Raw genomic sequence first — 12667 nt, 5'->3', positions numbered from 1 at the left:
CGATGCATTTTAACTATCAATTACTATTCTACCAGCTTCCACTTTATTTAGCAATTAAATTAATACCTGTAATTGTGCTTTTCTTAGCTGTTGGCTGGTAATTTGAGCTTTTTGTTGCATCATATTTTCAATTCGTTGGTTGACTTGCTTTTCTTTCTTGAGTTCATTTCCATAAAATCTGGACCCCTATGTAAGAAAGCAAACAAAGCATAAGAAAAGTGTCAGAAGGAAAGAATCACTATAGTATAACCATGGTGGCTAACTGTGCAGACTAGAATTAGAATAAGTGAATTCAAAACTTAGCTCCACTACTTACTAGCTGGGAACCCTAAATCTACTTAATCTTTCTATATCTCAATTTCCTTGCCTGTAAAATGAATTTATAGTTACCTACATCATAGAATCGTTGACGCAGTACTTACATAGTATAAACTCTTTGAAATGAGTACAGATATGCACTCAGAAAATAACAATGTGTCCTAGACAGGATCCACAGGGCATATCCATGGACTTAGTCATTTGGGTCATCAGTTATCTCCTTCACTTTTACTTAAAAAGCACTTAAGGGGTTCCTGGGTGGCTTAGCTGGTTAAGCCATTCTCTCTAATTTTGTGTATGTTTAAAATTTTCTGATAAAAGTTTTAAAGAAGTAAGCTGCATTGCTGTGAAGCAGTAACAATTAGAAAATTTCAATTTAAAAAAGATATTTATGATGAACTTTCCATCCCCCCAAACTAGAGAAATATTATATAAAATATATAAATATTTTAATATATTAACATATAAAATATATGTACGGTATATATTTTATATGATTGATACACGTCAATCAGATAATATGTATATACCATTCTATGACTGATATGTATATACAGGTGAACCTTGAACATCATGGGTTTGAACTGCACAGGCCCACTTATACATGAATTTTTTTCAGTAAATATAGTACAGTACTATAAATGTATTTTCTTTTACTTAAGATTTCTTAATGATATTTTCTTTTCTCTAGCTTACTTTATTGTAATATATAATACATATAATACACAAAATTTGTGTTAACCAACTCTTTATGTTACTGGTAAAGCTTCCAGTCAACAGTAGGCTATTAGCAGTTAATTGTGGAGGAGTCAAAAGTTGTACATGGGTTTTCAACTGTGTGTGCGGGGGGGGGGGGGGGGGGGGGGTAAAAAAAAAACAGTGATCCTAACCCCACATTGTTCAATGGTTTATATGGTGGAGCAAAGTTCTGAGAATACCTAAGATACTCCTGAAAAAGAACAAAGAGCAAAAAAAGAACTTTCCTAGCTGTTATCAAGACTTATTATAAAGTACTTTAATTAAGATCATGTTGTAAAGATATAATAACAAATAATCCAGTGGAATAGAAGAAAGCACTGGGGCGCCTGGGTGGCACAGCGGTTAAGCGTCTGCCTTCGGCTCAGGGCGTGATCCCGGCGTTATGGGATCGAGCCCCACGTCAGGCTCCTCTGCTATGAGCCTGCTTCTTCCTCTCCCACTCCCCCTGCTTGTGTTCCCTCTCTCGCTGGCTGTCTCTATCTCTGTCAAATAAATAAAATCCCTTAAATAGTCTATTTCTTAAACTGAAAACTAGGGGCATAGGTTTTTATTCCTATTTTTAAGTTTTATGGTGAAAATTTCACAAAAATCTCAAACAGAGAAACAGAGTAGTATAATAAACAAATATATAAAACTATCACTGAGATTAAATAACTAACATTTTGTCTTATTTCCTTCATTGATTTTTTTTAACTGAACTGTTTTAAAGTAAATTACAGATATAATGACATTTAACTATTCCATACAGTATTCTACTATGCACCTTTTTTTTTTTAAAGATTTTATTTATTTATTTGACAGAGAGAGAGACAGCTAGGGAGAGAGGGAACACAAGCAGGGGGAGTGGGAGAGGAAGAAGCAGGCTCTAGCGGAGGAGCCTGATGTGGGGCTCGATCCCAGAGCTCTGGGATCACGCCCTGGGTCAAGGGCAGACGCTTAACGACCGCGCCACCCAGGCGCCCCACTCTACTATGCATCTTTAAAAATAAGGCCGTTGTGGCGCACCTGGGTGGCTCAGTCAGCTGAGTGTCTGTCTCTTGATTTCAGCTCAGGTCATGATATCAGGGTTCTGAGATTAAGCCCCATGTGGGGCTCTAAGCCAGGCATGGAGCCAGCTTAGAGATTCTCTCTTTCCCTTCCTTCTGCCCCTCCCCACTGTTCACACGTGTTCTTCACCACTGCCAAATTTTTATTTTAAAAAAATAAAAATAAGGCCATTTTCCTACATAATCATAATAGCATTTTCACAGGTAATAAAATTAACAATAAACCCTTAATACTATCTAGTACACTCTTCATATTTAAATTCCCTTAAATGTTCCAAAAATATTTGTTCAAACCAAGATCCAATCAGGGTCCATACATTACGTTTGCTTATTTCATCTCAATTCTTTTACTTTTAAAATTGTACTTCTATGCTATACACTTAAAATATTATTTTTCCCTCAACATTTTATTTTGGAATTTCCAAATTTTCCAACAGTTGAAAGAATAGTACAATAAACACCCATATGTCCTTACCTAGGTTCCTGCTACATTTAGTTTCTCCCACAACACCTATGCATATGCACGTACACACACCCCAAGTCCTATATGTGCACTTGCACAAACATGCACACACACACGTGCTCCTCTTCCTCTTTTTGGTTAAACCATTTAAAAGCGACTTGTTGCAGATATCAGCATGCATTTCTTAAGAATAAGGATATTCTCTTTTACACCTTTCTACATGGATATTTCATAACATACAAATGAAACAAAAAAAATGTTAGAAGAAAACATTTAGGACCTTGGAGAAAAACATATGTAGTTGACTAATTCAAGTACATATAAAAAAGCAAACAAAAAAACTCTGCACAGGATAAAGTACCATAGGCAAAGTCAAAAGACATATAATAATCTAATGGAAAATTATGCACAAGACAAGAAGAGACAGTGTGCAAAAAAGGAAAATACAAGCAGCTTTTTAAACATCTGAAAAGATGTACTATCTCACTTTTCATAAGAGAAATGCAAATGAATGCTACACTACCTTACTGTAGATTGGCAAATCCAAAAGCTCAATTACACACGACACTAGCGCAGTTGCACCGTGGTAATATACTCTCAGGTCCTGGGAGTGAAAATTTAAATTGATACATCCACTATGGAGGGCAACTGGCCAATTCATAAAAATTGCACATGCATATATCCTTTTTTGCTCTCTGTACTTGGTGGGAAAATTCCACTTCTAGAATCTCTCCTATAGCTTTACCTGCACATGGGTAATGTTATAAAATACAAGGTTATTCACTGTAGTATGGCTGGTAAAAACAAAAGACTAGAAATGACTTATATGTTCATAAATAAACATTCTGATTGATTCAATTAATTTTATTATATTCACACATGCAGGCATAAAAAAGAAGGAAGATCTTTACTTAGAGAGAAAGACCTCCAAGTTACATTAATTGAAACAAAAACAAAAAACACAACAATTACAGTATTTTCCTATTAAGAAAAAGGGTGAAAAAAGAACATGTATGTTATTTTGCTTTTACATGCATATTACGTGTATGTAAGGCAGAAAACTGGATGGCAAGAGCAAGAGTAACAGAGACATTATTCCATACCCTTTTGTTTTAACAAGATACATTAAAATATTAAAAACTACAATAAGAAAGATATTTAAAACTTACTGATTTTATTTTAAACAGAAAGTTAAAAAGCTATAAGTTAGTGATAGCAAAATAAACAACAAACATACTTTTGTGGCTTCCATTATAATTTTGTTAATCTTCTCTTTATCTAATCCTTCCATTCCGGCTTTATTATCATTAAGTCCCACCCTAAGCAGAAGATCATCTTTGTAATTGCCATTCTTCTCCTTGGTGCTATCCATGGTGTAAACTTAAAACGTTTTTATTATCTGAAAAAACATAAAAAATAAACACAGCTTTTTAAAGCATTCATGGTGAGGAGGTGGGCACTTAAATGTTAGAATGATATACAATTAGCCAAACAGGTAAAACATTTAAGAATTTTAATCATTGAGAAATCATTATTACTCAGATTTTTAAATGACTGTCCCTAGATTATTGTACTTTCAGAGGGAAGTAAGGAATTAACATTTCCTGCAAGTTTTGTGCCCGCTGCTATGCTTGGCACTTTACACATGAACCTCACACAGTAGCCATGCCCTGAAAGGTAAATTTTATTATCCCCAATATAAGAAAAGAAATCTGAGTCTACTGACACAAATTTTCTAATAAGTGACAATATCTGTGTTGAAACCCAGACCTGAGTCCAAAGTTCATGTTTTTCACATATTAACACACTGCATAGGAAATAAATACAAAATAACACTTCCTCTACTAACCATAGTAAATTCAATAGCATTCATTACAGAATTCCATTTTTTAGAGCAGTGGAAAAAATACAGAAAAAAATAATAATTTATTCACTTCTGGGAAATTATTACATTTTATAATGTCATATCACTTCTAAAGTTAAAAATCCTTTCAAGCAATAATTTTTAATGCCTTTAAATTGTTCTTTATCGTTTAATTTCACATATATTAGCTTTTTAAAATATTTATAGTAACCATGCAAGACAAATTTGGTTATTCTCATGCTAGGAAAATAGAAATTGGAGTTTCAGGAAGGTTAAGTGAATTGGCCATCCTAAGTCTGCTAACGAGCAAAAGAACTGGTGTGAATCCAAGTCTTCTTACCCCAAGCTAATACAGCTGCCATAACATCACAGCTGCTTCCAGCTTGAGTTCACTTATGCCATAAAGAAATGACCAGGTGAACAGCTGCCACGCCTCTACAACAAATTATGCCAGGGATTTCTTATCTGCATGATTTAGGGAGGTCTCATTTATTCTATTTATTTTAAGCTGCCTTAAGGACTTTTTCTTTTCCTTTTCTTTTTTTTTTTTTTTTTTTAGTTAACATCTATCACCACACATAGTTACACAATTTCCTTTCTTGTGATGAGAATTTTTAAGATATAATCTCTTAGCAACTTTCAAATATATGATACAGTACTAACTGTAGTCACCATCCTATACGTTATACCCCATGATTCACTTTTTTTTTTTAAAAGATTTTATTTATTTAGGTGACAGAGAGACAGCCATCGAGAGAGGGAACACAGCAGGGGAGTGGGAGAGGAAGAAGCAGGGTCCCAGCGGAGGAGCCCGATGTGGGACTCGATCCCAGAACGCCGGGATCACGCCCTGAGCCTAAGGCAGATGCTTAAGGACTGCGCTACCCAGACGTCCCCATGATTCACTTATTTTATAGATGGAAGTTTGTACCTTTTGACCACCTTTACCCACTTCACCTACCCCCACCCCACCTCTAACAACCACCAACTGTTCTCTGCATCTATGAGTTCAGGTTGTTGCTGTTGTTGTTGTTGTTTGAGTCCACATACGAGATAAATAAATCAGAAGGTCTGGGGGTAGGAACCAGATATCAGTGGTATTTTTTTAAGGCATATTCAGGTTATTCTAATGTACCCAAAGTATAGGAACCACTTGGTGCTGTTGTTTCCCAGTGCCCAAGAGAATATTGGCTGGTTTTCTGTTTTTATCCTTTGATTTTTCTCTTCAACTATCACATTCAGCCTAATATCACCCTATATTTTGTGTTATGCTTTAGTAGCCCAATTACTTATCATTTTCTAATCAAACTGGTGGATGTAATTCATTCATATTTTCCCCAAACCAACACTGCTGATGAGTGAAGATGCTGAATGCAGACATAATACATTTAAGTTGCCATATCCTTTTATTTATTTTTTAAAGATTTATTTATTTGAGAGAGAGAGAACATGAGTGGGAGGGGCAGAGGGACAGGGAGAGCTAATCTCAGGCAGACTCTGTGCTCAGCACAGAGTCCGTCTCCTTGGGGCTTGATCTCACGACCCTGAGATCATGACCTAAGTTGAAACCAAGAGACGCTCAACTGACTATGCCACCCAGGTGCCCCAAGCTGCATTGTCCTTTAAATGATGAAATGTATGAAAGGAAAAGAAACATTTATCGAATGTCTACTATTTCATAAAGAATATATTAGCCCAAAAACTCTGAGAAGAATTGCTTTTGGTCCCTAATTGGGTCAGAAGAACTGGGTTATTACCAGCAATGCTGGTCCCAGGCAAAATTGTGATAGGTAAAGTTAGTTTCCAGCTACCTTCCTGTATTGCAGATGCCCAATTACCAGACCATTTATGTCTAGTTTCATGAGGATAAGTTTACTATTCTCTACATGTTAATGACTTCCAAGTTTATAGCTGCAGTCCAAATGCCCATCTGGCGTCCTAAATTTAACATGTCCAAAACGGATCTTGTCATCTGCCTCCATCCCTCAAACCAGTTCCACTTGGATGCAGCCTTGAGTCTCATCTCAGTTGATGGCAACTCCATTCCCTTCCAATTGCTCATGCAAATAAGCTTGTAGTCATTCTTGAGCTCCCTCTTTCTCATACACCCCACATCCAAATTGTCAGCAAATCCTGTGGACTCTGCTTTGAAAACGTACCCTGAATTTAACCACTTATGTATCGTCATTGCTTTCACTCTAGTCTGAACCACCGTTATCTCTTGCCTGGATTAACGCAACAAGAAATAGTCTTTTTCTGCCTTCCACGTAGTCAATTATCAACACAATAACCCAACTGATTTTTCTAAATCACAAGTGAGGTCACATCACTCTTCTGCTGAAAACTATACAACAGCACCCTGATCTTACTCCAGAATAAAAGCCAAAGTCCCAACAGAATCTGCATTCCAATTACCTGTTACCTGCCTACCCTCATACCTAACACTCTCCCCCTCACTCACTACTCTCCAGGCACACTAGTTTCTTTGCTGTTCCTCAAATTTGGTAAGCATGCTCTAACCTTGAACCCTCTCCTTTAGGGTTCTTCAGCTATCTACTCTCTTAACTAAACTCCCTTCAAGTCTTTGCTTAAATGTTACCTTCTCAATGAAGGTTTACCCTGACCTCCTTATTTAAATTTCAGCCTGATTAACACCTCCCACCCTCCTCTTCCCAATGCCCCCATGTTTTTCATAGCCTTTATAATTTCCTAACATAGTAATAAACATAGGTTTACTTATTATGCTTATTGTCTATCTTCCTGTGAATACGGAGACTCCAAGAGGGGAGGGAACTTTGCTTTTTGTTGTTTTAACTGATGTATCCCAAAAGCTTCAAACAGTGCTTGCCATAGAGTAGGTGCTCAATAAATAATTTGCTGAATGACTGAACAGTTTATATTATTTTCTCATTCTTTTATTCACATAGCAAGGTTACATAGCTATGTTAAAAGATTGTGACAAAAACTACTTTTCTGAAGTTAATAATTTTAAAATACTTGTAGTTTTTCCTTATTTCAACATTAAATACATAAGGACAGGTATATGAGCTAAACCACCTTTAATTTTATAAACCTTATCTTCCTAAGATATTTGATAGTTAAAATGATTTACTAAGGCTTCTGGGAATTGTATTAAAATAAAAGAATATTTTGACTTCACATGTTAGAATGCTTGCTAGTTTCCATTAATATTAAAAAGATTCTAGCTTATATTTATTCTTTGGAAAATTAAGTTGCCTTAATTTCTTTGACTAAATATTTTCCAATTATATAGAAATCTACAAAAAATTATTGGATACAGTTAATAAAACATACTAAGTTTTAGTATACTTGAATTCCTATGAATTCCTTTTAGTATTATAATTTATGTCCCTATGGGGAGACTGGTTTTGTTTTTATTGGTTAGCGTTTCTGTTATTTTTCAAATTTCTATAATCTCTCATTAGTCCTAGTTATCTCTGTTCTCTCCATTAGTTCTGACTGAATTTCTTTAGAAATTCATAAATTGAAAGGGAGAGCTAGCTCCCAGCAGAGATGAACACATAATATTCACAAAAGATGCACAAAAGATTATCACAAAGTATTTTCCATATTTTCTGGGAAGTGAGATTCAATACTATTTTAAATGGCTTTGTGAGGGAAGTATGTAAGTGCCTAGTGGCATCTGGGATATAATAAACTCTCAGTCAACAGTTACTATTAAAGTTAAGCCAAATTTCCAGAGCTGTGAAAATCACTAGTCTGACTTTCCTTACTTCTCTCTCTTCAAGATACAGAGACTGTGGAAGGAAAAAAGTTTCATTGTAAGCATCCTCAAGAAAAAGCCAAAGTTCATGGATCATATAGATGAATTTTGTTTTGCTCCCCAAAAACTATTTGTCCCATGATTATGAAAAAGAAAATAGTCAAACATTTTTTATAGCTTGACACTACAAAGACAGTCTGTTTCACTTCAACTCAGAAGCACAAATGGTTATACAGAATGCACAGGAAAGAGCTTGGGTTCTTGTGGTTTAATATATTGGTTTAAGAGTACATTTTCTCTGAAAATATTCAAGTTCTTCCCAGTCTGATTCTACCACTAACTATTCAGGTTACCGCTTAAAAATATAAGGCCAACCTCTGTTTTTGGTAGTGGTAAGGATGGAAAATTCGATTTTTTCAGCAGCAGTTCTGAGGAAGAAGTTTTAGAGTGGTAGGATTTCTTCTACCTATAAAAAGCTCACAAGACTATGTAAACAATATCACAAGTGATTAGCACATTGACGAAAGTCACCTGGAATTATCTACCAGAAAATATGCAAAACCTACTAAGGATAGTAAGAGAGATGAAAGAGAGAAGATGGAGAGGAAGGGTTGGGAGGTAAGAGGACAAGGATAGAAAACTAAACTACAGTAAGTTCCTAGGTGGAGCTTGCTTCCTATTTCTAAAACACTATAAATAACCAAACCCAAAAATCCTTCCAGAAAAACCTGTATATTTCTTAAGAGCAAATATTATTTTTTTTAAAGATTTTATTTATTTATTCGACAGAGATAGAGACAGCCAGTGAGAGAGGGAACACAAGTAGGGGGAGTGGGAGAGGAAGAAACAGTCTCATAGTGGAGGAGCCTGATGTGGGGCTCGATCCCAGAACGCCAGGATCACGCCCTGAGCTGAAGGCAGACGCTTAACCGCTGTGCCACCCAGGAGCCCCTAAAACAAATATTATTTTTAATCCTCTAAATGTTCAAACATTTAACAGGTTTATTTGAACAGATTAAACAGATTAAACAAAACTTCAGGCTGTGATTAAATGTTCTTTTTACTATCTACATTTAAATACTATGAATAAGAATAACACCCTAGATTTAAAGTAATTCCCCACTTAATTTAATGCCTGACTAAAAATTTCCTTTTTCAATTTCATTTATTATAAAAATATTTTTTAGGGGCGCCTGGGTGGCTCAGTCGTTAAGCGTCTGCCTTTGGCTCAGGGCGTGATCCCAGCGTTATGGGATGGAGCCCCACATCAGGCTCCTCTGCTGGGAGCCTGTTCCTTCCTCTCCTTCTCTCCCTGCTTGTGTTCCCTCTCTCTCTGGCTGTCTCTGTCAAATAAATAAATAAAGTCTTTAAAAATATACATTTTTTAAATTTTCAAGAAAATAAAAATCACAACCCCAAAATTTTACCAGTTTATTTTCTATGTTTCTCTCCAATTATTTTACATACCCTTATGTGAACACATGCACTCACACTACATGCACACAATTTTCATATGATAGGAATGAGGGATTGGATGCAAATTTTATTTCTGGCTTTAGTTTTCAATATCTTTGCAAAATAAGATGTACAAAAAATTAAAAATTATTTTGGAATGAATTATTTGAAAGACTTTAAATGTATATGTATTACTGAGAGAATTAATAGAAATAATGTAACTCTACAAATCCTAAACCACAAGGATGTATGCTAAAAGAAAACACAAGTCTTCACCGAGGACATAAAGTCTATGCAAGAACTACGCACATACTCTCTTCAACTGCCTTTTTCCTTTCTGAGCTTTCTATTCATTTAACTTATTCTAGTGAAGAATGGGACAGAAGGCTGTTAAAAAGCCTACACTCTATTTAATCCTATGGACATTTAAAATTCACTTTTATATAACAACTAATTGAAATTATCTGTTTCTTTAGTACAGAATGAAAAATATCCTGATATGAAACACATTAACTAAAATGTCAATTCAGGGGCGCCTGGGTGGCAGAGCGGTTAAGCGTCTGCCTTCGGCTCAGGGCGTGATCCCGGCGTTATGGGATCGAGCCCCACGTCAGGCTCCTCTGCTATGAGCCTGCTTCTTCCTCTCCCACTCCCCCTGCTTGTGTTCCCTCTCTCGCTGGCTGTCTCTATCTCTGTCTTATAAAATAAATTTTAAAAAAAATCTTAAAAAAAAAAAAATAAAATAAAATAAAATGTCAATTCAATGGTAAATTCCCCAAAGCTCAGTGTATAAGTTCCAATTTTGATAAGTTGCATATTTGGTAAAGTCTTCCAGAATCTCCAACAATGAAGACTTTGCTTATACTCAGAAATAAGGGCACTCAGGACCTTTAACAATTGTGAAAAATTAACTTTATATCTTATAGAAGTCGACTGTTTTTGAGGACGTTGATTCATTAACATGAAGGAAGTATACTGAGAGGTTCTTTCCTTCGGTATTAGATCAGGTCAGCAAAAATATTTACTTAACATAGAAGTGATACTGAACAGACTAATGTTGTTTTAGTTGAGGTATACAGTAAAATGCATAAATTTTAAGGAACAGCTGAAAACGTATGTTTTTAGAAAAGGAGAAAAGTGTTCTCCTGTAGTACCTTTTTTGGTATTGTAATGATTTTTTAAGTTCTACAATCTCTAGTGTTACTTTTAATATAAAATTACATATGAAGCCAGGATAATAGGTGGGGTTACACTACTAACAAGAAATTGAGGTATTATACTACTTATCACTATACTACATCTTACATTATTGGAAGGATAATATTTTGTAACCAAGTTATACAAGATATTATTTTATTTTCCTATCCTGGAAAAATGATCCTTTCAATTATCCCCTCTGCTACATTGTTCTAGTGTTTTCTTGATATTGTTCATGATATTATTTCTTGATCCAGTGTTGCTGATTTCTTTGGTTTCCTATAGCTCTAATTAGTCTACCACAGGAGTTTTTAAATTTATTTTTAAAGATTTATTTATTCATTTGAGAGAGAGCGTGCAGGCACATAGGTGGGAGGAGGGGCAGAGGGAGAGGGAGAGAATCCTCAAGCAGAGTGTGGAGCCCGAGGCAGGACTCCATTCCAGGATCCTGATATTGTGACCTGAGCTGAAACCAAGAGTCAGATGCTCAAGCGATAGAGCCACCCAGGTGCCCCTCATAGTAAGATTTTAAATTATATCCAGAATATTCCCAAAATGATCTCTAGAACTCTATTTTACAACATGCATATTTTAAAAATGTAAATATATGCTAAACATATATATTAACAGATAATTTTAATCCCTTAATCTAATTCCTTAATCTAAAAAAGCACCTGTACTATATAATCTTCATAGGTAAGCAAGATGCATCTCTGCCTCTGGAGGACATCGTAACTTTAAAAAAGGAAAATGAATCCCATGCCATGGTTTCCTTCTGGATTTTTTTTTTTTTTAATTTCTAATCTGTTAACTGTCGGAAATGTTTTTCTCTTCCTGACCAGGCCTCAAAGGGTGAGGAGTCAAAGTAGACGCTGAAATACATTTATTTCAGCAGAGATTAGAACCATATAGTTTGTCACCTCCTTTACTCAAAGGCTTGAAGCTAAGAATAATAGCAACCCAGTTTTGGGATTTAAAATCTGGCTTCTCACTATGTGACTACAATTTTTAAAATGTTAAAATAAAGTATTCATCATTACTAAAGTTAAGAGCTTAAATTTCTCAGATTTCAGAATTTTAAACCATAAGGGCTTCAGCATATTTGCAAAACCTCCTAAGTTAATAATTTTGTCAAAACCACTTACCTAATGCCAATAAATTATTACAGTTCATTCTGACCCTCTTATTAAATCTGCAGATAGTATAGCATAGCATTATGAAAACCGGTCAAATGTTAACAGTAGCCTCCAGCGTACGAATTCATTTCTGAGGTGCCTGGGTGGCTCAGATGGTTAAGCGTCTGCCTTCAGCTCAGGTCATGATCCCAGAGCCCTGGGATTGAGCCCCTTTGGGGCTCCCTGCTCAGCAGGAGCCTGCTTCTCCCTCTCCTCCCTGTTTGTGTTCACTATCTCTGCCTCTCTCTCTCAAATAAACTCTTTAAAAAAAAAGAATTATTCATTTCTATACTGCCAAATATACTAAGAAACAAAATTTAATCTACAAATTATGCCTTTTTTTAAAAAAAGAGTTTATTTGAGAGAAAGAGTGAGCAAGAGAGAGAACACAAACAGGGGGAGCAGCAGAGGCAGAAGGAGAAGCAAGGTCCCCACTAAGTAGGGAGCCTGACATGGAGCTCAATCCCAGGACCCCAGGTTCATGATCTGAGCTGAAGGCAGACACTTAACTGAGCCACCCAGGTGTCCCATACAAATGAAATATGAATTTCTTAATACTACTAAAATAATTACCTTTAAAAATACTTCATAGCTGATAGGAAAATGAAGAAAAAGTTACAACAAATGAATACCATAATATGTAAT

General features: G+C 35.6%; 1 protein-coding gene across 3 annotated transcripts in view; it reads right to left on the bottom strand.

Annotated features, from left to right (window-relative positions):
• Positions 1–12667, bottom strand: part of POLK (DNA polymerase kappa) — a 67464-nt gene that overhangs the window by 40174 nt on the left and 14623 nt on the right. For 2 of the 3 annotated variants that reach the window (XM_034656370.1, XM_002917212.4), the window contains 2 exons: positions 3824–3985; positions 67–186 (listed from right to left, as the gene is read on the bottom strand). In XM_034656370.1, the coding sequence (XP_034512261.1) occupies positions 67–186; positions 3824–3958 (255 nt within the window). In that variant the 5' untranslated portion in view covers positions 3959–3985. Of the gene's footprint in view, positions 1–66; positions 187–3109; positions 3332–3823; positions 3986–12667 lie in introns of those variants that run through there. The other variant, XM_019797471.2, reaches the window with a different exon arrangement.

Source organism: Ailuropoda melanoleuca, chromosome 3 (assembly GCF_002007445.2).
Source record: "Ailuropoda melanoleuca isolate Jingjing chromosome 3, ASM200744v2, whole genome shotgun sequence".
In the NCBI taxonomy this organism is placed as follows: Eukaryota; Metazoa; Chordata; class Mammalia; order Carnivora; family Ursidae; genus Ailuropoda; species Ailuropoda melanoleuca.
This window is presented reverse-complemented; position numbering and strand designations above follow the sequence as displayed.